This window comes from Erythranthe guttata, chromosome 11 (assembly GCF_056151865.1).
Source record: "Erythranthe guttata isolate IM_541 chromosome 11, IM_541, whole genome shotgun sequence".
NCBI classification, from domain to species: domain Eukaryota; kingdom Viridiplantae; phylum Streptophyta; class Magnoliopsida; order Lamiales; family Phrymaceae; genus Erythranthe; species Erythranthe guttata.
Genome location: NC_142543.1, coordinates 18260524 through 18287468, shown reverse-complemented (window position 1 = coordinate 18287468; position 26945 = coordinate 18260524). Strand labels below are relative to the sequence as shown.

General features: G+C 33.0%; 4 protein-coding genes and 1 long non-coding RNA gene across 6 annotated transcripts; 4 read left to right on the top strand and 1 right to left on the bottom strand.

Annotated features, from left to right (window-relative positions):
- Window positions 1-848: 848 nt before the first annotated feature.
- Window positions 849-2852, bottom strand: LOC148767135 (uncharacterized). The gene is made up of 3 exons (XR_016034307.1): window positions 1750-2852; window positions 1517-1646; window positions 849-1195 (listed from the first exon to the last, which is right to left on the bottom strand). It is a non-coding gene; the product is annotated as an uncharacterized LOC148767135 (long non-coding RNA).
- A 3501-nt stretch (window positions 2853-6353) lies between these two features.
- On the top strand, window positions 6354-7949 carry LOC105955894 (uncharacterized). The gene is made up of 2 exons (XM_012979696.2): window positions 6354-6516; window positions 7217-7949. Exon 2 carries the CDS (start codon window positions 7274-7276, stop codon window positions 7799-7801), a length of 528 nt encoding a protein of 175 aa, XP_012835150.1. The 5' UTR covers window positions 6354-6516; window positions 7217-7273; the 3' UTR covers window positions 7802-7949.
- Window positions 7950-10190: 2241 nt separating this feature from the next.
- Window positions 10191-13843, top strand: LOC105955895 (filament-like plant protein 7). 2 transcript variants are annotated; one of them, XM_012979698.2, is made up of 6 exons: window positions 10191-10470; window positions 10904-11083; window positions 11172-11316; window positions 11403-12810; window positions 12891-12939; window positions 13282-13843. In XM_012979698.2, the coding sequence occupies exons 2-6, from the start codon at window positions 10958-10960 to the stop codon at window positions 13723-13725; spliced, it is 2172 nt and encodes a 723-aa protein (XP_012835152.1). In that variant the 5' UTR covers window positions 10191-10470; window positions 10904-10957; the 3' UTR covers window positions 13726-13843. The 2 variants fall into 2 exon arrangements, with proteins under 2 accessions (XP_012835152.1, XP_088681333.1); XM_088825207.1 differs by having other exon boundaries at window positions 10259-10463.
- Window positions 13844-15937: 2094 nt separating this feature from the next.
- On the top strand, window positions 15938-20940 carry LOC105955896 (uncharacterized). Its single transcript, XM_012979699.2, has 14 exons — window positions 15938-16249; window positions 16371-16518; window positions 16781-16899; window positions 17002-17083; window positions 17640-17773; window positions 18318-18455; window positions 18535-18630; window positions 18748-18859; window positions 19181-19324; window positions 19454-19491; window positions 19580-19672; window positions 20069-20152; window positions 20273-20422; window positions 20528-20940. The coding sequence occupies exons 1-14, from the start codon at window positions 16181-16183 to the stop codon at window positions 20660-20662; spliced, it is 1542 nt and encodes a 513-aa protein (XP_012835153.1). The 5' UTR covers window positions 15938-16180; the 3' UTR covers window positions 20663-20940.
- A 1907-nt stretch (window positions 20941-22847) lies between these two features.
- On the top strand, window positions 22848-26210 carry LOC105955897 (uncharacterized). The gene is made up of 3 exons (XM_012979701.2): window positions 22848-23644; window positions 24556-24741; window positions 25654-26210. Exons 1-3 carry the CDS (start codon window positions 23168-23170, stop codon window positions 25936-25938), a joined length of 948 nt encoding a protein of 315 aa, XP_012835155.1. The 5' UTR covers window positions 22848-23167; the 3' UTR covers window positions 25939-26210.
- The last annotated feature ends 735 nt before the right edge of the window (window positions 26211-26945 follow it).

The window sequence follows — 26945 nt, the reverse complement described above, 5'->3', positions numbered from 1 at the left end:
AAAAAATCCCTCTTCATCGGTAACCCCTAATGACGCATTTTTTCTATTTTTATCAGTTTTTCCCTTACCCCGCTAACAAAATTCCTCTACCGCGTTAAGGAAATGACGCAATTTTTCTATTTTTCTCACTTTTTCCTTACCCCATTAACAAGATCCCTCTACCGCGTTAAGGCAATGACGCAATTTTTCTATTTTTCATTACTTTTCCTTACCCCGTTAAAAAAATCCTCTTCAGCGGTAAACTAATGACGCAATTTGAAGTTTTTTTGTTTTTTTTCACTAGGCCAAAACACGACACTGGCGACGAAAATTTGCGACGAAAATGACTCATTTGCGACGAAAATTGCATGTTTGCGACGCAAAATATTCGTCGCAATGATGGTCCAAAATCGTTGCTCTGTGTCTCGTCGCAAATACTGCGACGAAATTGTTTTCCGTCGCTCCGTATGCGACGAAACGGTTAAATCGTCGCAATATTTAGATTTTCCTAGAATATCCATTTTATTTTCTATTGCGACGATACATACTCTTTTCGTCGCAATATATTGCGACGATACATACTCTTTTCGTCGCAATATATTGCGACTTTAAAGTCATAATCGTCGCAAATAATTTAGATTTTTTGCGTCAAAATATTTGATTTCGTAGATACACTAAAGTCAATTTGCGACGATAGTGGATCCATAATCCGTCGCATATCTGTAGCTATTGCGTCGAAATATATTTGGTCCCAAAATAAATATTTTTTCTTTTGCGACGATTTCAATTTTTAGTCGCAACTGCAACTGCAACTGCTTTTTTTTTTTCTTCTTAAATCAGATTTCTTTTTTCTAATAAAAAATTAAATATGTACATCAATTGCAATAAATAAAATTAGCTATTACATCAAATACCAAAACACATTAAAATATAAGTCTTACATTAAAAGTAAATATTAAGGTAACACACAAATACGAATTCAAAAAATACATAAACTCAAAATAAAGTCGTACATAAGAAAAAGAAAAAAAATTAAGTCGCACACAAACATGAATCCAAGTAAGACATAAACAAGAATTAATCCTTGTTTTGCGCCCACACGTTTAATCCCAACTCCTTTACACTTCCCCAACACTCTTTCATAAACTAATGAGTTGGCCGTACTTTCGTCACTTCCACCAAGTCTACACTCTTCTTAAACTTTCTTCAATTCAGCCTAAACAACTTAAGTGCACAAGTTAAACCCAAATTTCGGCGGCATAACGACTAAAATACAAACATACAAAAAAAATACCCTTATCGATATACAATAACCAACATATCCAAAAAATACATAAATCCATATATATCAACTACTAATTCAACATATCAACACTGTGCTTGCATATCAACATATCAATGGACAATCAAGTAATAGATCGGAACTACGCCATAGATACATAAATTTTAAAATAAATCCCAACTTAACATTCAACAAAAAGAGCAAACATGGATAATTGAGATACTAAAATTGAAGTATTAAAAATATTGTGCTTACAGAAATAGCAAGTTGGTCGGGAGTAGCTGTCCCTGTAAACGGTTGTTCCATATCATCTCTTCACTAGTGGATGACCCCATTGCTTGTAATGAATCAATGCCCATATAGGCTTTCTTATATTTATCAACCACTGTAGGAGTTTTACTAAATTTGTTAAATTGTAATAATAAATTACAAAGTAATTAGACATTTTAAATCTTAAAGAAATAAAACTCATAGTTACAATCACTTACATGTTTATAGGACCAACTATTGATACTAGTTCGACCCCAATGATGGTCTGTTGCAGCTGCCTTTCGTGAATCCTTACGTTTACTAAATTTGGACTGTGAACATAGAGCACATTAATAGACTACTATATATACGAATATCCTCAGTTAATATTAAAAGTACAATTTACCTTCCATTTACCTCCAAGATTAGACATATAATGAAATTGCTCACATAATTCCTGCCCACATATCACCACTGATCCTTGATGAAAACTAATCAACTAACATATTTACAAAATTCTATATTAAGCTAATAACTCGGCAAAAATATTGATGCAATTTCTTAGATAACTAATAGGAAAGTCAAAATTCATGTACTGTTGGAGATTGAAATCAATGAAAATTAAAGACACATGCCAAGGTATAAGCGATTATGCCTTCCAGATTGTTCAAAATATTGTTTTTTTTAGAATATTAGACTCACATCACATTCACAACCATATACTGATACAATCATCTTCAATCAAATAAAAAACAAACAACAACAAACCCAATTCACTTAATGGAGATATTTACTGGAAAAGAATGGAGAAAAGCACTAACGTATATATTGTGGAGAGATATATGTGGGCGGCGGAATAGGGGCTGCTGAATCTCAACAACAGAGTGGGCATCGGAGTGTGGCGACGAAGAGACACCGCCGTATTGGGCTGCAGGGTAGGGGCTGCTGAAGTGAGACGACATAGTGGGCGGCGGAGTGTGACGCCGCCTCAGTGGGCTGCGGCTGGAGCTCGACGGCGGAGTGGGCGGCAGAGTATCACGCTGCCGGAGTGGGCTGCGGGATAAGGGCTTATGAAACTCGACGGTGGTGTGGGCTGTGGAGTGTGACGCTGCCTGAGTGGGCTGCAACTGAAGCTCGACGACGGAGAGGGAGGCAGAGTGTGACGCTGCCGGAATCGGCTGCGTGATAGGGGCCGTTGAAGCTCGACGGGAGAATGGGTAGCGGTCGCCGGAGGGGCCACCGGATTTGTGCAGCAGTCAAGGAGACAAATTGAGAGGGAAAGACAGGACAAAGACGAAGAAAAAGAATTTGGAGGAGAATCGGCAATTTAGGGTTGAAAATTAAAAAAAATTGCCACGTTAACCTAAACAACGTCGCATTTAATTAGAAAAACAATAAATTATTGCGACGTTTTCTCAATCGTCGCACAAAAAGGCGGAATTTTTTCAGAAATTTGATTTTTGCATACAAAAAAAGCGCGAAATTTTAATTTTCCAAATTTAATTGCAACTTTTAGATTATATTCGTGCGACGATTCTATGTTTCGTCGCAATTGTATTTTTTATTTATCTAAAATTTTGATTTTAATATGTGAGTATTCATTTTCGACACAAGAATTTCTGAATTTGGAAGATATGCGACGTTACTGTCGAAATCGTCGCAAACTTATGCTTAATAAAATAAAATTTTAATCTTCTCTCTGCGACGATTATCTAGTTTTGTCGCAATCGTGTCAAAAATTAATTTTACGGAGCAACTTGTGGCGTATTTCTAGTTTCGTCGCAATTATTTAATTTTATAAATGTTGAAATATTTTTTATTGCGTCGTTTTGATTATTATCGTCGCAACTGATGTATGTAATTTTTTTATTATTAACTGTTGCGACGATTTTTAATTTTCGTCGTTCAATTGCGACGATTACTGAGAATCGTCGCATATGTTTGAAGTTAAATTGGATCTTAAACTCATTGCGACGTTTTTGGTACAATAACGTCGCAATACTGCGACGAAACTTGAATCGTCGCAAATAAAATCGTCGCCAGAGTGCAGTTTTGGCCTAGTGTTTTTCTTCTAAAACAAATTTCCCAACATTCATTTTTATGACACATATATACTTCTTTTTATCATTTTTATGACATATCTCAAATGTCAATTATTCTATTGTGCAATAGAAAAAGACCAAATATTTGCCAAATGATCAACTTTGAACCAAAGATGCATAAGTTATGTCATGATTGTTGTCTAGAATCATAGAAAGGAGTAAGAAATAAAAGAAACTAAAACATTAGATACAAATAATTTCACCGTCCAGTATTTGAAGAACAAAAAAGATAAAAATAATACAAGAGAGAATTTGAAGATCAAAATAAAACATCTTTTACATAGAATAGAGAAGCAAGGAGATATTTTTTTTCTAGCAAGAATCTCTTTGGAAAAAGAGCCAAAAGGAACAACATGGCTCAAATGAAAAACAAATACATTTGTCCCCAACATTAATTAGAGAGATCAAAATCAAGCATAAGCTTGAGAGTTTTAGTGACATGCCCAAGCTTTTCACCAAGACAACTGTGCTTCTTCTCCGTCGCTCTTTTGAATTGCTCGGTATCAGTCCGATATATATTCAGTATCACACGTAGATTTTGGGCATCAGGATAGTCTGGATGAAACTGTGCTTGCACAATAACCATATGGAAAACACCATCTTCACTATGACCTAAAAGTGTCGTATATTTAGTTTTTCCAACGGTTTTGTAATTTTTGCTAACGGTTATATCCGTTAGAATTTTTTGACCATGTCTTTCTAATGCCGTTTTTCTAACGGAATTCCGCCGTTAGAAATAATTTTTCTAACAGACTATAACTGTTAGAAAAAGGTCGTTTTGGTGTAGTGATATGCAGAAAAATTAAATTAAAATCCATAAGCTGCGGCGACGAAGAAAAAATCTTCACAAAATCGAAACGAAGAACAATCAGACGTCTCTACTACTGACCAACAATTGAAACGAGAAACAAAATTAACCACGAACAATCGCTCGAAACAGTAACTTGACGCCTGAAGGAAGAGTGCTTCTCCTCCACACGCCGGCGACGGGTGTTTCCTCTTCTTTCTTTCTCCATCTTCCGGCGGCGGAGAGAAATTTGTCGGAGAAAAAAAAGAAAAAAAAAAAGAAAGAAGAAAAAACGGAGAAAAGAGAAGTTAGAAACGAGGAAGGAGAATGGAAAATGAAAAATGAAAAATGAGATTAGAATTTTGAAAGAGTATATTGACAATTAAGAGTAGTTTTGGAATTATGAAAATATCATTTGGCTGAAATATTAGCTAAGGGAGTTTTCTTTAATTATTTTTGGGAGATAGTGTTTCATTAACTACATTTTCTACATGTGGGGTTCTTGCTAAATTTCTCTTAATATATATTCAGTGGCGGATCTGACTATGGTATAGGGTGTGCAACTGCACACCCTTGATTAAAAACAAAATTGTATTTTTATACTAATGCTAACAAGAAAGGCTTGTAGTTTATTAAGTTTGTAAATCGTAATGCTAATTTTGCTTCTCATAATCTTGCTAAGTGGGCTCATCATCTTTCTTGGGGTGGAGTTGTAGCTCCTAATTATATCCATATTAGTTGTTTTTGTGATGGTGGGCACCCTCTTTTTTATTCTTGTAATTTTTGTCTTGAGTAATTCTACTGCATCTTTCGAAAAAAAAAAGGTGGTAAAGAGCATGTTCTTGCATTTAATATATAGTAATAAAAATAAGGGGTTTTCTCGTAATATATAAGATATTAAATACAAAAATAATCATAACAAAAAAGAAAATGTCTATTGAGGAAGTGAAGATCCGCAAAGAGCTAGAGTAAAGATGGAAATTGAGAACTTGGAGGAAGAAATCAAGGAGCGAATTTACCATTTTGCCCTCAAACTACACAAATTTTACCAACACCAGAAAGAAAAAAGATTAAAGCAATATTCATCATGTGATCAGCCAAACGAACAAGGCAACTTTATTACAAGGGGAAAAATTATGTCTTAGGTTAACATAACTCAAAATGGAAGGTGGAAATATTATTCAGATTAAAGAAATCAAGAAAGAAGACCAATCCGGGAGGGGCAATTTCGGCCCTATAAATATTATCCCTAGTAATCCAAGACATGCACGAAATGTTCGAGGGAAGACAACCCCTCCCGTTCGTCGTACCGTCAAGTTTAATTGGACAGATCATAGTCTCAGATCCGGATCCAACGTTGTCAAGGTTAATCCTCTGCGATCACGGCGGGATAATAATCGGGATAAAGTCGATGTGGAGATCAAGAAAACTGGATTATTGAAAGTGGGGTGGAAATATTAGTAGCGTTTTGGCTCCAAGTAAATAATTCGAATACCAAGAAAACAATTTGAATATTTTTATGCGAATTCCTTCATTCACTCTAGTTTCTTGGTATGCTTCTCTATCTCCAAACATTAACATCAAACATGTGAAGATTTTTACTTGCACATTTCGATTGTGCTTAAAGACAACCCCAAAAGATTTTTTTTGATATATCCCTTCAAAGTAAAGCACCCTTGTTTAAAACCAAACCATATTCTCAATTTGATGAAAATAAATAAATTTAAAATTGAAAAAAAAAATTTAAATATAAGTATGCACTAAATTCTCACTTTCTTGCAGAGATATTTGGCGGGTAAATCGGAATCAAATATAACAGAAAATGACATTAAAAGGTTTATACATCCTTAAACTCGACATGTTTTTATGTCAAGTACTCATTACAAGTGAATGGTTGAAAATGCCACGTGTCATTATCAATCTATACTTGATATAAAATCATGTTACAAGTTGTATAAGATTTGAAAATAGTGGAGTATATTAAAAATGGTTCTTTTGTATTATCAAATTTCGTAGGGTTTTTTTTATATGCATTCGATTCGACTCGTAAAGCTCGATTGACGGCGTACTTTTTGTGAACCAATGTTCTTTTGCAAATTTTAGAACCTTCGGAATTTGTAAGTATTCGTTTTATAGAAATTTTATTGTTCCATATTATGTTCAGAATTTCAATAATGCATTAGTTGTATTTTTCTCGATTCTACGATTTATCACTCTTAACTAGTTAAACGATATTTACTAGAGACATAATTGGTGATGAACACTACAATCACTTTCTATGTTTTTTGTTGCAATCCATAAGTATTTATTGATTTTCCTAATTAGGTTTCAGTAATTCAAAATCTCAAATATTTTGACACCAAGAGTACATAATATATATTGAGTGTCATATATATTATGTGGCGGATTTGGCTAAGGTATAGGGTGTGCAGTTGCGCACGTTTTTTTAAGAACAAAATTGTATTTTTATACATATGTTAATAAAAAGGCTTGCAGTTTAAGTGGTAAAGAGCATGTTGTTGCATGTAATATGTTTATGATTGGATTTCCCCCCTTTCAAATACATTTATTTATCACTCCTAAAATTTGCAAATGAAATTTTTTATGTGTATGTTATTAAAAAAAACATCCAGAGCATTGCTCCTGAATCACCGTAAATTTTTCATCCACCATTTTTATAAAGTGATAATTTTTTTATTTTTTTTATTATACACAATTTTGAACGCCTTCGGCAAAAATCTTGGATTCGCCATTGTATATATTTATGTACTATTTATTACTAGAGAAACTTATTAATTTTTTTGGTTTTTTTTCAAGGACTAAAGAGTTAGCAATATATAATATATTAATACAATAATAATCATAACAAAAAAAATGTCCATTGAGGAAGTGAAGATCCGGGAAGAGCTAGAAATGGAAATTGAGAAGAACTTGGAAGAAGAAATCAAGGAGGGAATTTACCATTTTGCCCTCAAACTACACAAATTTTACCAACACCAGAAAGAAAAAAGATTGAAGCAATATTCATCATGTGATAAGCCAAACGAACAAGGCAACTTTATTACAAGGGAAAAAATTATGTCCGAGGTTAACATAACCATCAAAATGGAAGGTGAAAACATTATTCAGATTAAAGAAATCAAGAAAGAAGACGAATTCGGGAGGGGCAATTTCGTCCCTATAAATATTATCCCTAGTAACCCAAGACATGCACGAAATGTTCGAGGGAAGAAAGCCCCTCCCGTTGCTCGTACCGTCAAGTTTAACTGGACAAATAGTCTCAGATCCGGATCCAACGTTGTCAAGGTTAATCCTACGCGATCACGGCGGGATAAGAATCGGGATAAAGTCGATGTGGAGATCAAGAAAACTGGATTATTGGAAGTGGGGTGGAAATTTTAGTAGCGTTTTGGCTCTAAGTGAATAATTCGAATACGAAAAATATATTTAAATTATTATAATAATCATGACTTATTTTAAAAGTTGTGATAACTTAAACAAATGTTTAGAAATTGTTTGAAAATAATAAGTTATTTGTTTTTATATCTAATCATTTTCATATTTGTTTTTACATATTATATTTTATGTTAATTTATTATTTATTCCATTTATTTTAATTATCAAATATTTATCATAAAATATATAAATTTAAATATTCAGAAAGACATTTTTTTTTGGAGAAAAGGAAAATTTCATTTCAGATAATTGATTCAACTATTACAATGTTTTGAATATCCAGTGGCAAAGATTTGGAAATAGTCGGATCTTTAAAAGACAGTTGAGCTAAAGCATGAGCTGCACCTTTCCCATCCCGGCGTATATGAAGAGCAGAAAAAAAAACTCGAAACATGGTGCAAATTATAATTAAATAAAAACAATGGAATTAAAACCAACTAAATATGATGAATTATGAAAATTATGACGGTTTAATTACGATTTGTTCTTAATATTTAGATTTTAAGTTATATATATATATAATTTAAATTACTCATGTAGATATTTAATATCATAAAATATTACTATATTTGGAAAATCATATGAGGATGATATTAGTAAATTTCAAAAAAAATAAAAATATATGAAATAAATAATTAATATTATACAAATTAATCTTCATAAAAACAAATTATATAATTTTGAGTATTATTATTTAAACCGAGACAGTAAACCAAATAAATAGAATGGAATTACATTTTTTCATGTAACTTTTTTTTTTTAATAATATGGAATAACCAAAAAAAATCTTTTTTGCCAATAATTAAGATTAAAATTCAATTATATCAATATTAGCTTATAACTACTTAAAAATTAATTAAATTAAATCTGGGCTAATTCTGATATTTGGGCTTAATCACTATGGAGCCCATATTAAAGTAGAGTGTATTTAAAGTGGATGAGAGAGGGCCTAACTTTATAAAACAGATGTGAATTAACAACTGCTGCTGTCTTTTCTGGGTCCTTTGTTTCTGCCATTATTTTACCACTTTTTTTTAGAAGATTCTGATTGGCTGACAATATAATAATTTATTTTAAAATAGTTATCAGTAGCCAATTGGATTCGAACACGTGTCATTTAATTATACGGTAATTAGATCAATCCTAACACTTCATATGCTCCAAATTAACTATCGTTTTAGTGAATTTTTATTTTATTTTATTTTATATCATCTCTCACTTTAGAATTTTATTAATTACTGTTTCTTAAAATTTGCATGTATTGCTATTAATGAAAATAAAATTAATGGCACGAGTATTTTGATCATACTATACATTTTCCCTTGAAATCCACGCACGTTCATTAATTTTCTTAATACATACGCAACGATAAAAAACGATACTTAGTTTTAAACTAATGAACCAAATTTTCTACAATCGAAGTTGAAGATAATGTAGAAGTTATAAAGTGAAGTGACGTACGTCTATTATTAAACTAATGAACCGAATTTTTCATATCATTAATCATCTCTTGTTTGGTTGGTTGTGAATTTTTTTACCAAATTACCCCACCAATCGATTGTCCTAATGAACTATAGTAATTGGCTACCAAAAAAATTACACCGTATCCGTACTGAAATATTTTGGTAGGATGATAGTACCAATATTACTACTACTAAGGTATTGTTATACCAGACCGAAATATTATAAATGAATAAAAATTTATATTTCTCAAATTAATTTATTTTATATGAAGAGAGAAAATTATGTGAAGTAACTGATGGGCCAATATATATATATATATATATATATATATATATATATATATATATATATATATATATATATAGTCAAAATAAATTGTAATTTTTAAGTGTCTAAAATATTTTGTACTTACTCATTAGTGATGATATAGTTGATGTCAATAGTTTTTATGTTACAACTCTATAATATAAATTTGTTATATTTATATAAATTAATGACATATATTAAGATTCTATGTACTTTAAATACTAGTTTCGAGCGTCTTAAACATATCTATGCGTTGAATTATTTCAAATTCGATATCAACAAAATAAATAACTCATACGACCCCGTAAAAGGTTCAAAGTTCAATTAATTATAACTAATCTTAATTAATTATAACTAATCTTATCAACCAAACGAGAGACGTAAATAATATAAAATTCCGTATAGAGTCTAGATGACATTATTATTTAAATAAAAGTGGAAATAAAAGTTATGTTGCAACATCATTTTCCCAAAAAAGGAAAAATAATAAAGGAACCTAGAAAATTAAATTGTTTTCCCCTTTTTCTCCGCATACGGTTGGCTGGCTTAAAAACCTTTTTTTTTTAAAGTCGGGAAATTAGAAATCAACGACACATGAATCATGGAACTACAGATAGCAATTGACAGTGACCCGACCCGCACCCGCCCAACATTCAGATCCACCAACAGTCCACACTTCCTCTTTCTCTCTCATCCCGCGCACAGAGAGAGAGAGAGAGAGTTACATATATAAACATATAATATAATACAACAACCATCTCCACTGTGTATTTGAAGCATCTCTTCACCGTTTCTCTCAGTCGCAGCTCTACTCTGCATTTTCTTCTCCAGTAATCCGGTATGAGGTAAATCCAACTGTATTTTTCAATATTGTTACAATATTTGCTCAATAAAATGCCTAATTACGATTTTGCAGCTTGTTCGTAATTTATTTATCAGATTCCGGTTCACACAATGCCTAGTTTTATTTTGTTTGGCCTTACACAGTTCGATTTTTCATGGCTTCTCGTGAGCTCTAGCTTTGATACTTGTGTTGTTTGTTGTGCAGTAAATGTGTAGATGAATCAGAATCTGTATCTATTTCTGTGTGTGTGTCTGTTTTTTTTTAGCGGCTGCTATTAATTTTTTCATGAGGATTTTGCGTGATGCTATTGTATGGGCCTTCATTTTGCTCCCATACATTGTAGATGGTGTAGATCAGTGGCTAAGTTTTTCTAGGGTGAAATTGTGTACATGTTATACCACCACTGCTGAAAAATCGATTGTGATGTTGAACAGATTTTCTGGCGATTTTTAAATCGATTTGAGCTGGAAGCTACGGGAAAACACGCAATGGATCAGAAATCGTGGCTTTGGAAGAAAAGATCTACCGAGAAGACCTTAGTTGCTGATAAAGCAAGCAATTCTTTGAGCAAACACGAAGAAGATGAAGACGAAGAAGAGGAAGAATTAAATGAGGTCTGGTTATTAATTGCTTGTTGTATGTCTTGTGATATGATTTTGCTTTAGTGTTGTGTGACGTTTTTTTTTTTTTTTTTTACTTCAGGTACAGAAGCTTCTGATTGAGAAAACAGATCTAGAAACAAATCTTCGAATATCGAATGAAAAGCTTTCGTCTGCCCTTTCCGAGTGTAATGCAAAGGATAATATTGCGAAAAAGCAGGTGAAAATTGCAGAGGAAGCTATTGCAGGTGATATACTGTTCGACGTTGTTGCATTGACTTCTTTTTTATATATTGCATTGAGTAAATCTCGATTTTTGTATTTGCATATATAGGTTGGGAGAAGGCGGAGATTGAGGCAATATCTTTGAAACAAGAACTCGATAAGGTTTTACAACAGAAAGCTACTTCCGACGAAAGAATAGGCCACTTGGATGCCGCGTTGAAGGAATGTATGCTGCAGTTGCGTTTCGTACAGAAAGAGCAGGATAAGCGAGTTCATAGTGCAATGGTGAAAAGATCGGATGAGTTTGAGAAAATAACAATTGCGTTAAATGAAAAGTTAGCAGACTCGGGTAAGAGGCTCGCGAAATTAGATGCTGAGAATACTCAGTTAAGTAAAGCTCTATCAGGAAAGGAGAAGGTGATTGAGGATTTAAGCAAGTACAGAACTCAAATCGAGGCTGATTTTAGTGCTCTTATGTCGAGAGTAGAATCCACCGAAAAGGAAAACGCTTCTCTGAAATACGAGCTTCGTGTTCTTGAGAAGGAGCTTCACATTCGGAATGAAGAAAGAGAATATACTCGCCGAATGGCCGATTCTGCCCAAAGAGCGAAATTGGAAACGAGTGTCGAACCGTGTAAATACTTACATTTCTTGCAAGAGCACTCTTTGCTATCTGCTTCGTCTGATGTGGGCAGCGAAGATAAAGCCAGCTGCTCCGAGTCTTTGGCTTCTCACAGAAACATGGGAGCTTCAGACATGAGTCTTATGTATGACTTTGCTGAGATGGAAAAGTTAGCAGTAGTTTCTCTTTCTGCAGATAATAATATCCCAATTCCGGAGAAGAGTGGACAGAAATTCTCGTCGAATTCCAGCTCAGCAATACGTAAAGTTATTGAGCTTGTCGAAGGAATAAATATACCATCTCAAGACAGTGATATTGATAAGCTTTTATCGACTAAGAATTCAGAGAAAAACCCAACGGGCTATGTGGTTCGAGTTTTCCAATGGAAAAGTGACGAGCTTTCTGCCACCTTGCAAAGATTCGTTCGAACTTGCAATGATTTGTTGAATGGAAAGGGTGATTTTGAACAGTTTGTTGTCGAAGTAGCTTCCAATTTGGAATGGGTTGTGAATCACTGCTTCTCCATGCAGGATGTTTCGTGCATGAAAGATGCAATAAGGAACCGTTTGGATTGGGATGAATCGGGAAGTGAGAGTGAGGTAGATAGTGGATCGGCTGATAACTCTGTAGAGAATAATACAAGCCAACGAGATATAATTGAGGATCTTAACTCAGAGATGGAAACCGTGAAGCAATTCGAGGGCAAAAATGGAAACCGTGTCGAAAAGGAAAAAACGACGAAAGGAGAGCTCGAGAATCAGTTTATGGACTCTAATCATGAACAGGGAAAATCTTACGATAATGTTTTGTATTTAGAACATGATCTGGAAAATAAAGATAACTCTTGTGAAAGACTGGAAGAAACTTGCTACGACTTAAATAAGCAGCTCAAAAGGTACATTTTCGATTTCTTTTTTAATTTCTTTGCATTTCGAATCTTTCAATTTTCTAACTTTGTGATTTCTGTATGACCAGCGAGGAAGTTCTCGATAACGGAAGCCAGTGGGAAAAGCAACTCCAAAATGTAAGTTTGCATCGTTCAAGTTTCATTCAGAACGGCGTAATCTCCGACAAACTTACTCAACAAGATATAAGCAAAAATGGCAGGAAAAACGAAAATCATTCAGTTTCGTACTAAAAAGATTTTTTAGGTTGTCATTATTACTAAATTAGTAAACTGAATTCCGTGTAAATGGGACTCTTCGATTCTATGTCTCATGCTTCACATTGAAATCAAGACAAAAATTGAGATATTCATCTTACTAATATATATATATATATATATATATATATATATATATGTATACATGTATAACTAAATTGTGCACTAAAAACACATCTTATGAAATCGATATTTCTTATATAGGATTGGGAGATAACAGTAGCTTCAGAAAAACTGGCCGAGTGCCAAGAAACGATCCTGAATCTCGGGAAGCAATTGAAGGCATTGGCTTCACCTAGCGACGCAGCTCTCTTCGAGAAAGTCATAAATACCCCTGATGCTGACTCCGTTATTACCACCGCTTCAACTCCTCAGAAAAAAATTAGCCATCGATCTTCTTCCCTACTGGATAAAATGCTAGCAGATGATAATAATAACAATCAGCTATTTCATGCTTCTCCCGAAACCGAGAAAGATATTCAAAATGCAAATGACGAAAAGTTCACTAACAAAAGTAAAACGGGAGCTGCTGCTGCTGCTTCTATGGACATTGTTGTCCCTTGTAAGAGAAATCGAGGCGGGAGTTTCTTCAAGAAGTTGTTTTGGCGGAGGAAGAAGGGTAAGAGCGGTAAGACATTGTCTTCGTAAGTTGTTATTTGACTTTTTACGATAATGTTTTGATCCTAGAATTGGTCGATGATTCAATTATATATGATGTTCCTGTTTTTGCCTAGTATGTGAAATGGAGTTCTTATTTTTATTTTTATTTTTATTTTTTGTTTTGGCTTTCTTGTCCATATATATAGAGAGAGATAGATGCAGGATTTGTGTGTATCTTGGCTTGCTGTAAATGCAACAATGAACAAAAGAAAAAAAGTTTTATTTCTTTTTGATGTTCCATATTTCACTAAATTTGCCGCCAGAAATATATTTCTCTGTAACATCAAATATTATAAAGTCAATTATAAATAAATAAGTTCATGTAATTTGGAGTGAAAATGTTCGTATGGGATTATATTTTATTTAATTATGTATAATTTATTCTTTATGATAGTTCTTTATTTTTTTTTAAAATATTTATATTAATAGTTTGATTGCTACCATTATGTTAGATTGAGTAAATAGTAGAAGTTAATAAGATGTTTCGTTAGTAAGAGTCAACATTACTCAATCACGCTACTACAGTTGAAGTCAGCAATTAAATATGGCTGCAGATATTTGCAAGACGAAAATTACTAAGTGCAAGACCTTACTTCATGCAAGACCAAAATATAAATAAATTTACTAAGATCAAGACTGGAAATTACAAATATAACCCCAATAATAATTTAGATATTATTAATTTAAATTAAGTTAATTGCTATTGCAAGACCAAAAAAAAAATACAAAAAAAAAGAATAAAAAAAAAAAGAAAAAAGAGAGGGAACTCACTCACCCAACAAAACACCAACATCTTCTTCTTCACCCTCATTTTACACATTTTTTTCCACAAAAAAATCTTCCATATTCTCCAAAACCCTTATCACATAAAACCCTCAAATCTTACTAAAACTTGAAAAGAAGGACATTATGGATACACAAGACATAAATATGGAGGATTCTAAGGTCGAAGAACACAAAGAGGTAAGAAATATTGTACTTTGTGATCGTTTTTCTCGTTTTTCGCACCTCATTTCACGTACAAAAAAATCGACATGTACAGGTCGAAATATCAGCTTTATATCGACACTGCAGTGTCGAAAATGTCAAAATAATTCGACACTCATTAACTGTCGAATTATATTGAAATTATCGACATTCTGGTGTCGATATTAAGCGGATATTTCGACGCTAGTGTGTCGAATTATCACTGTTACAATTGTGTGTCGATAATTTTCCAAAAAAACGACAAGTACATGTCGATTTTTGTAAAACCGCAACTCCTTCAACAATAGTGCTACAATCGAACCCTAGAATCATCAACTATGTTCTAAAACGACTTGAATTCATTATTCTAACAATAAAATCATGTTTATCACATTTATTTCTCAAAAAAAAGTTAATTCAAAAAGTAATTTTTACTTGTTTTTCGTGAGATTGTTGCGGCGGGGTTGGGACAACAACGGAGTTCAACGGCGACGGGCGACGGCGGTGGACTTCAACGACGACGGCGACGACGACGGGGCGACGACGACGGGGCGGCGGGCGATGGGGCGACGAACGGTTTTTTGCTGCAATTGATTATTTTTGTTTTCTTCAATCTTCCCTCCTCGTTTTGATTTTGTCAATTCAATTTCCTTTTTCTTTTTGTTTTATTAATTTTTTTTTAAATTGGTCTTGCAAAAGAAAATTAATAAAATAATTTTTTTTTGTTTGTATTTTATTAAGGTTATTATAGTCTTTTTATACTGAATTTAATAAAAAAAATTAAATTGGTCTTGCACTAAGTAAATTTCGTCTTGCAAATAGTCGCTGCCATTAAATATTACTACATTATGAAATTAGTAATATTCCTCTCCATGCGATCAATTTTGTAGGAATGACTAAAACATAAAATTACAATTATCCTTAAAACAATAACTTAATTTTATTGGATAAAAGGCTTTATAGATAATTCACATATAATAATAGAATCTGACAAATTTACAAAACATATAATCTAAAGAACATATTATTAACTAGTTAATCACTAGGAAATTAATTCAATTCAGTCTAATTTGGTCTAATCCGATATAGGTAAACAAACGAAGCCTAGTTGTCACATAAAAATTCGGTATGCGAGTCTAGTGTTTATTTTGTTTTTACTATATTTTGGTTATTAATTAAAAAGTTAATAGTAATTTCGAAAATACAAATTACAATTTTTTTTGATAAAGAATTTAGTTTTACACACACTAAATATAAAACCCTAACCCCAAGAATTTTCCCCACCCCGCCATTCTCCCCTCTCCCACACTCCCTTCTTTTTCTCTCAAACACGGCCACCGCGAAACTTAACCGTGAATCGTTTCTCCGCCAGCCCCCTCGCCGGTATCTATTCTCCGAGGGGAGTAAACCCTAGAACCATAGTACTTGATAACAGTAGAATAATTAAAAAAACACACACACACACACACACACAGTGATGGCGTCGCCATACGGAATTCAACTCGCAGTCCATATAATTTCGGCCTTCTACGGTGACCTATGCTCGGTAAATTCATCCTTTACGCCGCTTCTCCGGCCACCAGTTTCATTACTCTCTCTCTCTCTCGTTCTGTATTTTAACTGTCGTTTTTTTTCTCTCTCATCCCCAAATTGATTTGAAATTGCAGAAAGTATGCGAGTGTTTAATCCGGAGAGGAACACAATCCCTAGCTCAAATAATCCGATTCACGGATCTCAATCGAGAAAATGCCATCAATTGCTTACGCGTTTTAATACACCAAAACTGCGTCCAAGCATTCACCATCCAGCAAGACGGTAATTCATTATGCATAAACTTGATTAATTTTATTTTAATTGGAGTCATCTTATTACTTCTTCTAGTCTAGGTATGCTGTTTTGCTATATTTTGTTCTTTGCAAGACATTGATTTATTTATCCTTCTAAATTGTATTATGAAAAAAAAAAAGATTTTTTGACGATGATTATTGGAAAATTGTTCATCAGAAAGTTTATCCAAACCAAACAGACCTTACAATTTGTTAGTGTTTTTACGGTAATATTTATTCGGATTCTGTAGCTGTTTTCGGCGAGCCACCAAGGATGGTAACCCAATACATGGCTCTATTTGATAACGTAATACACAAGTTGAGGGCTCCTAAATTTTACGAAATTGTATCAGAGGAACTTGGCAAAGATGTGAGGAGTTTTTTTCCTTTCTCCTCTTTAAAATTTCATGCACTTAGATATTTGATGATGAAGTTGATTTCCTGATCAATTAATTGGTTCGTTTTTGTTTAGTGTCTAGTAATATTTCAGGGGTTAGTTCAACACGGCAGGCTTTCGGTTAATGATATGATTGCTGGTTATGCAGATATAGAAGGTATTATTAATGATTTGCTGTCTATTTTACTTGAAATTTAATTATGCTTTAGCTTGTGTAAACCTGCACCACATTTCTTCAAGATAATGCAGTATTACAGTTTCGTAAGGATTACTTAAACATTATTGTGAATATTAATGATTGCTATGCACACTTCTAGTGAAGATGGCTGTTAGTGATTACTGCCTAAGGATATCAGAAGCTGAATTAAAACTTGTATACACATTCTTTTTAATTTTCACAAAATTTACATTTGAGACCTCTATTAAAAAACTCCAAATTCAGATCTGAAATCTTGATACAACTAGCCAGGCATGTTTAAACAATTTGTAACGGTAGATAAAATTATTTGTTGTTTGTTAAAGATTTTTTTTTTTCTAATTAAATTAAGTTTAAGGATGAAGTTGGACATTGTCTTATTTGAAGAATTATTTTAGACCACATTGTGATAGTTGCCATAACATCCTACTTGCCCCGTTGAGGGATATTAGTACCTTGCTATGAATCTGACAACTCTAAATCCAGTATTTTCTACTGTGTTTTTTTTCTCGTGCAGGTAGTTCTGAAAATGTTGGGCGAGAAAGCTTCACTAAACTTGTGAATGCCCGATTTGTTGAACACTGTCCAGCTCCTGACCCACATCTAGAACCACCTGTTGTTGATGAAAAGGGAAAGAAGAAAAAGACACAGGTAGTTTTTACCTTCTTATTGTACATTTATATACTAGTATGTAAATTTTGCCACTTCTTTTTTCCCCAATTGTTGATGCTTTTAACACTTAGAATCTATTTGTTTCGAGATGAAGTACTGAGAACTGAAAATCAGTTATGCAAATCTTTTATATTGGGAGCTTAGAGAAGAAAAAGGAACAGAATACTCAAAGAATTTACCTCATTTTCATGTATTTTATACAGTTTTTTTTCATTCACCACATATTTAACAGTAATGTGATCGTGCCCTGCTAGTTTTTTTCGCTAAGCAACATAGTATTAGGCAACTCGTGTATTGGGTAAATCCTTCACTTATAAATCTGTTGGTCGAGCAGTAATATAGGACTTTTGAGAGGTTGCTCTGTTTCGATTTCTCCTATATTTATGGTAATAGCCAATAGGATCTTTGAGCAGTACTGGACCTTTATGAGGTAGCTTCACATATTTGTATTCTCTATAACTTTAATGCGCTCTTTTGAACTTCTTGTTTGTGTCATTATCTTTCTATTCCCCCCAACTAACAGGTAGAAGAACCACCACTAGATCAACGTGTTTTGGCAGCAGCTGCTCCAATGGAGTCGATGAGATTCTTTCTCGAAATGGACGATCACTCTGAAGAGAAGGGTAATGAAACTACTACTAGCGTGAGAAGCGGGCAGAAGGTTCGGATGGTTGTTTTATGAAGTCTCCTTTAATATTATATATGAGTTTGTTGATATTTTATTGTTTTGGATTAAATAGCGGAAGCAAGATGAAGGCGAATTGGATGCTGATAAAAAGAAGGAAGTTCTTTGGCGTGTCAACGTGGAAGAATTTTTGCGCCGCCTGCGGCATAAGGTTTGTTGTGATAAGTATTTGAGTAATTCCTTTGGTCAACCTCGTTTGAATGTATCGTATTTGATTATTTATTGATATACTGTATTTGATGTTTCTTTTTCTTGGGACCTGTTATAGGCTTGTATCGCACATGTCAAATCGAAGATTAACGAAGAAGCTGCCATTGTGCTGAGTGCAATGTTGGAGTTAAGTAAACAATCAGAGAGTGGACTGAAAGCTGAAAAATCTGGTATTGACTCTTTTTTTAATACCTAAATTCAATTTGAGGTCACATTTTATACATCTCCATTCACTGTATATAAGTTCTCTGAATTGAAGGGCGTGGTACATTGATTATGTAGTTTATGAGAAAAGTTAAGGATGCCTGGTAATGATAAATTAAGTACAATATAGATATTCAATAGCCAAATAACTGAAGATAAGCAAAAATATTACTCTTGGAGGTCCGTTTGTCAATGTCGAATTTAAAATCCTTTTTGTTCTTCCTAACAATCAACTTTCATGGCACTTTTCATCACTCGTGTGACTTACGATGTATTTTTTTTTGCAGAATATCTTTCCATAAATGCTATATACGATGAGGTGATAAAAAAAGAGGGTGGTCTTGGCATGGACTTTGAACGTGTCAGATCTTTGCTCGACCAGCTTGGTTGTGAAACACTCTCCACAGGAATGGATGAAAGTTACTGCATCGGTACAAATTCTCTTCATTCTAATATTTCAATTCAATGGTCAAATGTTATTTATTAATCCAAAATCCGAAAATTTGTTGTATGCATCGAGTGTCTAATCCGCACCTTTTTTCACCTTTCCCCGTCTACAGATATAAAGGAAATCATTGAATTATCTCAAAATGAAGAAGTTAGTAAATTTTCTTTAATTCTCAATTCCCCCCGCCCCCCCGGTTAAGAAGTTTATGCATGCAGCATCTTATGGTATTTGAATCTAGGTGGAGTCTTTGGTAATGAGAAGATATGGGCCGGAGGCCTACAGGATATACAGGTTACTTTCCAAAGCTGGTCGTCTTATGGAAACTGAAAAGGTAATCGAAACACTGTAATGATATATTTGTTGCCGTACATGTTATATTTTGTATTAAATTATTTAAATATAAATAATAGCCACTTATTTCTGTTCGAATATTCCGGTATACTTTTAATTTCATAGAGCCTAAACATATAACTTTGAACAGTTATCATCTGGTGCCGATAACGACTTGTAATAAGAAATTTTGGCTTAGAAGTGAAATATTTACGGAAGGGCCTTTTTTTTTTGTTTTTTGGGGAGAAAAGAAGTTCATCTATTTAAGTTTTGTTATTTGCAGAGTCCCTGATACACCTTTGTGTATGTTATGAGTATATTTCGATTAACTTTATCTTTAAGTATGTGTGTGTGCACATTTGGGATCGGAGACTTCAATTTATTTATTCTCGTACAGATTTCAGACAGTACATTCGTTGAAAAGAAAGCTACAATCGCGATTCTGTACAAGCTTTGGAAAGATGACTTCTTGCAAATGGAGGTAAATAGAACCCGAACATCTATATTCGTTTGGGCTTTTAAGCACATATCGAAGTATTGGTTAGGAACTCATTCTCATTAAGCGAAAGAACTCGGATTAAAAAAAAAAAATTTATTGCAGCATGTGAAGACGAGTACAGCAAAACAGTCGGACTTTCGGCTATGGACAATAAACAAAGAGCAGCTTCAGAAACAAGTTTTAAATGAAATGTACCACGCCGCTCTAAATTTGAAACTCAGAATCGCACATGAGAAAGATCAAGCGAAAGAGGTAATTTTAAGAAAGTGTAGAAAATCAAATTTCAGTGATAGAATTTTCGATTATGATTTTGAGTTTTTTTTTTTAAATAAACCTTTTCATCTTGTTATTCCTCAGGTTATTAAATTGCCTAAAGACAAGCTCGTTGGGGAATCGAATACTAAATATGTTCGTTGGGCCAATGTCACGAGGATTTTGGAATCTTGCTTGATGGATTTAGACGATGCAATCATGTTATTTCATCATTTCTAAATACTATAATTATTATTATTATTATTATCCCATTTTTGAGATTACTTTTCTATTTTGTTCATTGCACAAGTTTTGACTTAAGTAGAAGTTCTCGACTAACAATTAGTTCGTGTTTTAATGCAGCATTAGATCAAAAAAACATCGATCGTTTAAAATCGATGGTCCAATGATATTAATTTATCTATGATGCGTTATGATACCGAGACTAAGCTCCCACAATTGTAAATACTTCTTTCAGTTAATCTTTGGAGTTATTCAATTTCTGTTAATCCAATTAATTATTATTGTGTTACATTCGCGAGTTACTCATGTAATTGTTTCCGGTAAAACTTGTTGTACTTGCTTCCGCCGTGTTTAAACCAACGGGTAATGGATATCAATCATGATAAGAAAACCTGTACAAATTACTTCAAGAAATTATATTTTTGTTCCATGCCTGCATAGATGTGGTGATAAGTTGGTACAAGAAGTTATATTGTTTGATTTTTTTTTCCCCAAAATTGAAGAAAGTTGGAACTTTAGTAATCTTTATATATAAAAGAAAGGTTTGCCCAAAACCCTAAAAGTAGTTTTTTATAGAACACGTTTCGGGTTTTTTTTTAATTATTTTCTTTTTCTTTCTTTCTTCTTCCTTTTTTCCCCTTCCCCATTAAACACGGTCAATTTTTTTTTTAAATATTTTTATTATTAAATATTTTTTTTTCTTTTTTTTCTTCTTTTTTTTTCTTCCAACACTAAATTTTCTCTCTTTTTTTATAGGACACGTTTTTTAAATTATTTTATTTTTCTTTTTCTAGTTTTTTTTCCATTCTCCACTAAACACGATCAAATTTGAATTTTTTTTATACGTTTGTTTTTTCTTTTTAATTATTTTCTTTTTTTTTTTCTTCCCTACCAACACTAACTTCTCTCTCCCTTTTTATAGCTACGTATGCGTATTAAGTTTTATTGTAAAATAGATATATAGATTATGATTGCAATTAGTGAAATTTTTACATTTTCGGTGTTCCATTGTTTTGCTATTGTACATTTCATATATGTTTACTAATTTCTAATTTTGCTTATTTTATATTTTTTTTCAAAATCCGCCCATGCAACGCACGAGACAAAATACTAGTTTAATTAAAAGCTACCCGGACGGACAAATTGAAGTTGTCACCCCTACTACCAAAACTTCAGTTTTATGCGATTGAGATGATTTTTGACTAACCTTAGAAGCTGTTAAAAAGAGCTTATAAGATGTTTAAAAGCGTATAAGCTCTTTCAAAGTGTTTCGTAAAAATTCTAAAAACAATTTAGCTAGTAGTGAGCGAATAAGATTTTTTTTTAAAGTACATTTACCCGACCATTTTATGTAAAATCTTATAATGAGCAAAAAATATCTTTTATCCGATCTTTTTATTTAAGATTTTATAATGAGAAAAAATAGTTTACAAGATCATTCTCGAAACACTTTAAAAATTAGTAATTATAAAAATAAAACTAACAACTTATCCACTCTAAAAATAGCTTATGGTATAGAAGAGCTTATCAGTTTTAAAATAAATAAGCCAAACAAGCCTAGTCAAGTAAGTTAGAACACCTATTGGATTTTTACCATTAAGAAAAAATCAATTGGACTTCCACACAAAAACAATCAATTTTCCATCATTAGACATTCATGCCTTTGACAAAAAGTTGTGTTACTTTCGTGCGTAATATTATAACAAATAGGATAAATTACAATCACCTCCATAGATAAGCTTTATTTACAAAGAAACCCCTAAATTTTGAAAAATTACATCAAACCCTGTATCGCTTGAAAATTTCTTATATCCATCCTTTAAAATGTGTGTTAATGTAAGAAATCTACAAATTACAGGGGTTGATGCAATTATGAGAAAATGAAGAATTTTTCATAAATAGATCTTAAATCAGGGGACGGTTGTAATTTACCGTGGGCTGAATTAATTCATAAATTTCACAATTTGTTCCAATTAAGACAATGTTTAGTCCAAAACAGTCCAATAAAAAACGAGTAATAGAGGAGACAAATTTAATTAATAATTAATTACAGTACCAACTGGCAATCTGGCACTACTTAGAAAACTGTCTCTCTGCTCCTAATTTAATTCCCATCACACGCAACCTTCACAAAAATACCCACAAATATACAAATTAATACTATTAAATTAATAAATTAAATAAATAAATAATAAATAAAGAAATAAAAGAAACAGAAATATGAACGTGCTGTGTTTCCTTGGACTTTCTACACTCCTCCAGCAAAGAATCAAATCCTCCATTGCTGAGATCTGTTACCACTACTTTCTCTCTCTAAAACTTCCTCTCTTTCTCTCTCTCTCTCTCTCTCTAAAACTTCTCTTTCTTTCTATACACACATAAATACATACACACACACACACACATATATATATATATAGATAGATATATATATATCAATCTGATTCTGCATTCAATTTTTCGAAATCGAAATTCGAAGCAGACAAATTGAAAAAAATAAAAATGGCGACGCATCACTCGAAGACCGATTCGGAGGTGACGAGCCTGGCGCCGTCGTCGCCGAACCGGGCGGTGTACTACGTGCAGAGTCCGTCGAGGGACTCTCACGACGGCGAGAAGACGACGAACTCGTTCCACTCGACGCCGGTACTCAGCCCCATGGGCTCACCGGGCCGCCACTCGCGCGACTCGTCCTCGACTCGGTACTCCGGTTCGCTGAAACCCGGTTCGCAGAAATCGAGCAACGGATCCCGGCGCCACCACCACCACCACCACAACAACAGGAAGGCGGAGAAGCAGTGGAAGGAGTTCGACGCCATAGAGGAGGAGGGCCTCCTCGACGACGGCGGCGCCCGCCGCGGCTTCCCGCGGCGGTGCTACTTTCCGGCGTTTGTCGTCGGCTTCTTCGTGCTGTTCTCTTTCTTTGCTCTGATCCTGTGGGGCGCCAGTAAAAATCAGAAGCCTGTCGTCACCATGAAGGTACTCATACATACATATATACATATACATATATTAGGGTAAATTACGAAAAATACCCTGAACTTAGGCTAAATAATGAAAACACCCCACATATTTGTAATAACCAAAATACCCCTTTGATTGACGACTGTTGATTGAGTTTTTTACCGGAAAATGTGTACAGAGTCTATTATACTATTCACTGGAATAAAAGATATCCGTGAAAAGTCACAGTATAAAGGGTTAGTGTAAGACAAAAAACAAACCTCATGGGGTCTTTGGTAATTACCTATAGGTGGAGGCGGTTTTTGTAATTTAATCTAAGTTTAGGGAGATTTTCATAATTTACGCATATATGTATACATACATGATACATATATGCAATTTTGTGTGAATCTGTTCTAATTGATGGATTCATTGCTTGATCAATTCAAAAGTTTCTTAATGTGTCTGCATATTTTTTCATTCAGATTAATCTGTGGTAATTAATAATTAGTGGAGACTTATTTTGCTTAATTAACATTAACCAATTTTTATTATTATTTAATTAATTTATATATTTGAAGATCTTGTTTTGTTATATTAATCAAGTCAACTAATCACATAGCGACATACTCTATTATTTAGTGACTGTAGGGGTAAATGGTAATTTCACATGTTTGACTTATTAATTTCACAATTAATAAACTATTGTACTACTAGTTCGTAAACAATGAACAATTAAATAAATAATAAATAGATGTTGGCAATTTTTAATTAGCGTTTACCAAGATCGATAGCTGTTAAACAAAAGTCATAGGTAATAATAAATAATAATTACATAAATAATTTATTATTATTAATATTTATTTATTTTTGTGCCATATATTTCAACAATTTGTCTTATATATATATATATATATATATATAATAAAATATAATATATTGTGCAGAGTATATTATTCGACAGATTTGTGATACAAGCAGGCACAGATTCATCTGGAGTAGCTACAGTGATGGTGACTATGAATTCAACGGTCAAGATGTCTTTCCGAAATAAGGGTACATTTTTTGGAGTCCACGTCACATCTTCACCGTTCGATCTTTCTTTCACCGACCTCACACTAGCCACCGGTTCAGTAAGCATACCAATTCATAATTTCATCCTCATTTCTTCAATTATGTTTTTTTTCCCATACATAATTTTGCAATTTTTCCTTGGGTAAATTACGACTAACCCCTCTGAGGTTAGAAAAAATTACGAAAAAAACTTTATTATTTGAGTAATTACAACTTTTCCTTTAACTATGTATTTTCTTATGAAAACACCCCTAATTCAGTTGGTAAATTTGACACTCTAGATGCTGATGTATACGAAGTAATTGTAATTATCCAAGCATAAGAGGTTTTTTCGTAATTTAACTTTAACTTAGGGTGACATTTTATCCATAGTGTTGTTATTTTAAGAGTAGAAAACAGTGTAGTATTGTCGGCCATTTAGAAAAACTTTATAGACTTGATTTTCGGTTGGAAAAATCTTATTTGACAAAATTACCTTCTTATGGCTTTTCATTTTGTCTTTATTACTTCATTAATTTGTCATTAATATTAGGATAAAGTTGGAGGAAGAAAAATAATTTGTCCTACACCGAAATTCTAAAGCGACACTTAATATAAGAAAAATAAAATTATATTTCAAGAGACCTAAAACGGATAGAGTAACTCATACTTCAGATAATATTGCACCTCGTAGTGCAATATACACCACTTAATCGATAGCAAATCAAAATACTAGATTGAGACTCTAATTTTAAAATGTGCAGTTAAACCTTTTATAAATTAATTCCGTCCGAATCAGTAAAATTCCATTAATTTAACAAAATATTAAATTATCGAACTAATAATTTAGCATTTTTAACCGAGTTTGGACCGAAAAAAAGTATAATTGAAACGATGTTATTAATCTATTGATGTTCTACTGTAAATCAAAATTGTTCATTTGTGGATTGATTGAGTAATGAATTAATTATTTGCAATATTTATTTTTGCAGGTGGAAAAGTTTTATACATCAAGAAAGAGCCAGAAAACCGTGACGGTGGTGTTAATAGGAGACAACATCCCACTGTACGGCGGCGGTGCTGACTTGAGCAGCCAAGGTGGGAAACCGGTTAAACCGGTTGCTTTGAATTTGACTTTAACGGTTCGGGCCAGAGCTTATATAATGGGCCGGTTGGTAAAGCCCAAATTCCAAAATGGAGTCCAATGCTCGGTTGTTTTGGACCCCAAGAAAATGAATGAGCTTGTTCCTTTGAACAATTGCACCTACAATAATTAAAAATTAATTTTTATTTCAAAAAAGAAAAGAGAGGGAAAATGAAAATATTTATTTATATGTTGAGCGATGAGAAGAACGAGGAAGAGGCGAACGGAAGAAAAATGTTTGGTGGATCGGAAACGAGGAGGAGAATTGGGAGATGATTCTTCGAAATTTTTCTTTTATTACAATATTTATTTTTAATTTTTTTTTTCTACTTGTGCCTAGTTAAATGTTGTAATAATTTGTGACAAGAGTAGTGTTATATGTGATTCATCAATCTTCTTTGCTCATCTTTGGTAAGCTTTTGGGCTTCCGTTTTTATTTTATTTTGGGAAAAGATGTTTTGAGAGAAGAATTTGAAAATAAAATAAAGTTTGTTTGCGTTTTGAGAGGAGACAATTTGTATTGCAGCAAGTCAAATCATGTCTTAAATGTGCTGAAAAAAGTTATTTTTTAAGAAGAATTTGAAAGATAAAGTGATTTTGATTTGTATTTTAATGAAGACAATTTTCACTGTAGCAGTCAAATCATGTTTGTTAGAGCGAGAAATATTTGAATTGTTTTTGGGAAATTTTTTCGAAAATATTTTAGAAAGATAATTTTTATTTTTGGAAAATAGTGAAAAGAATTTGAAAAGCTAACCAAACATAGGTATTTTATAAAGAGATCTATTTTTTTTTTTTGAATATTAACATATTTTTTTACTTTATATATATATATACATGGTAAATCATGCCTTATTCTAACGGGATATTAATCGCTTAGTCTAAATGGTATTCGAACATCTTCGACAATGGGATTTGGTGAGAGGTCGAGGTTTTGAATGTGTCTGTTGCGCTATAAGACCACCTCATAAGACCAATTTAAAAGTATATTTGACGAAATATTATTTCCTATCTAACTCCGTTTTATCAAGACATTGAAAAGCATAATGTAAAAACAAACTCACAATCAAAATCTTTTTCCAAACATAGATATTCTAATTTGGCTGATTATAGTCAGTTTTCACACCTTCAGGCTTCAAC

Bases quoted from the DNA above. Each gene is read 5' to 3' on its own strand.
- LOC105955896 (XM_012979699.2), top strand. From the start codon at position 16,181: ATGGCGTCGCCATACGGAATTCAACTCGCAGTCCATATAATTTCGGCC. The intron at 16,519-16,780 runs GTAATTCATTAT...CGGATTCTGTAG, and splicing joins ATTCACCATCCAGCAAGACG to CTGTTTTCGGCGAGCCACCA. The intron at 20,153-20,272 runs GTAAATAGAACC...AATTTATTGCAG, and splicing joins ATGACTTCTTGCAAATGGAG to CATGTGAAGACGAGTACAGC.
- LOC105955897 (XM_012979701.2), top strand. From the start codon at position 23,168: ATGGCGACGCATCACTCGAAGACCGATTCGGAGGTGACGAGCCTGGCG. The intron at 23,645-24,555 runs GTACTCATACAT...TATATTGTGCAG, and splicing joins AGCCTGTCGTCACCATGAAG to AGTATATTATTCGACAGATT. The intron at 24,742-25,653 runs GTAAGCATACCA...TTATTTTTGCAG, and splicing joins TCACACTAGCCACCGGTTCA to GTGGAAAAGTTTTATACATC.
- LOC105955895 (XM_012979698.2), top strand. From the start codon at position 10,958: ATGGATCAGAAATCGTGGCTTTGGAAGAAAAGATCTACCGAGAAGACC. The intron at 12,811-12,890 runs GTACATTTTCGA...CTGTATGACCAG, and splicing joins TTAAATAAGCAGCTCAAAAG to CGAGGAAGTTCTCGATAACG. The intron at 12,940-13,281 runs GTAAGTTTGCAT...TTTCTTATATAG, and splicing joins GGGAAAAGCAACTCCAAAAT to GATTGGGAGATAACAGTAGC.
- LOC105955894 (XM_012979696.2), top strand. From the start codon at position 7,274: ATGTCCATTGAGGAAGTGAAGATCCGGGAAGAGCTAGAAATGGAAATT.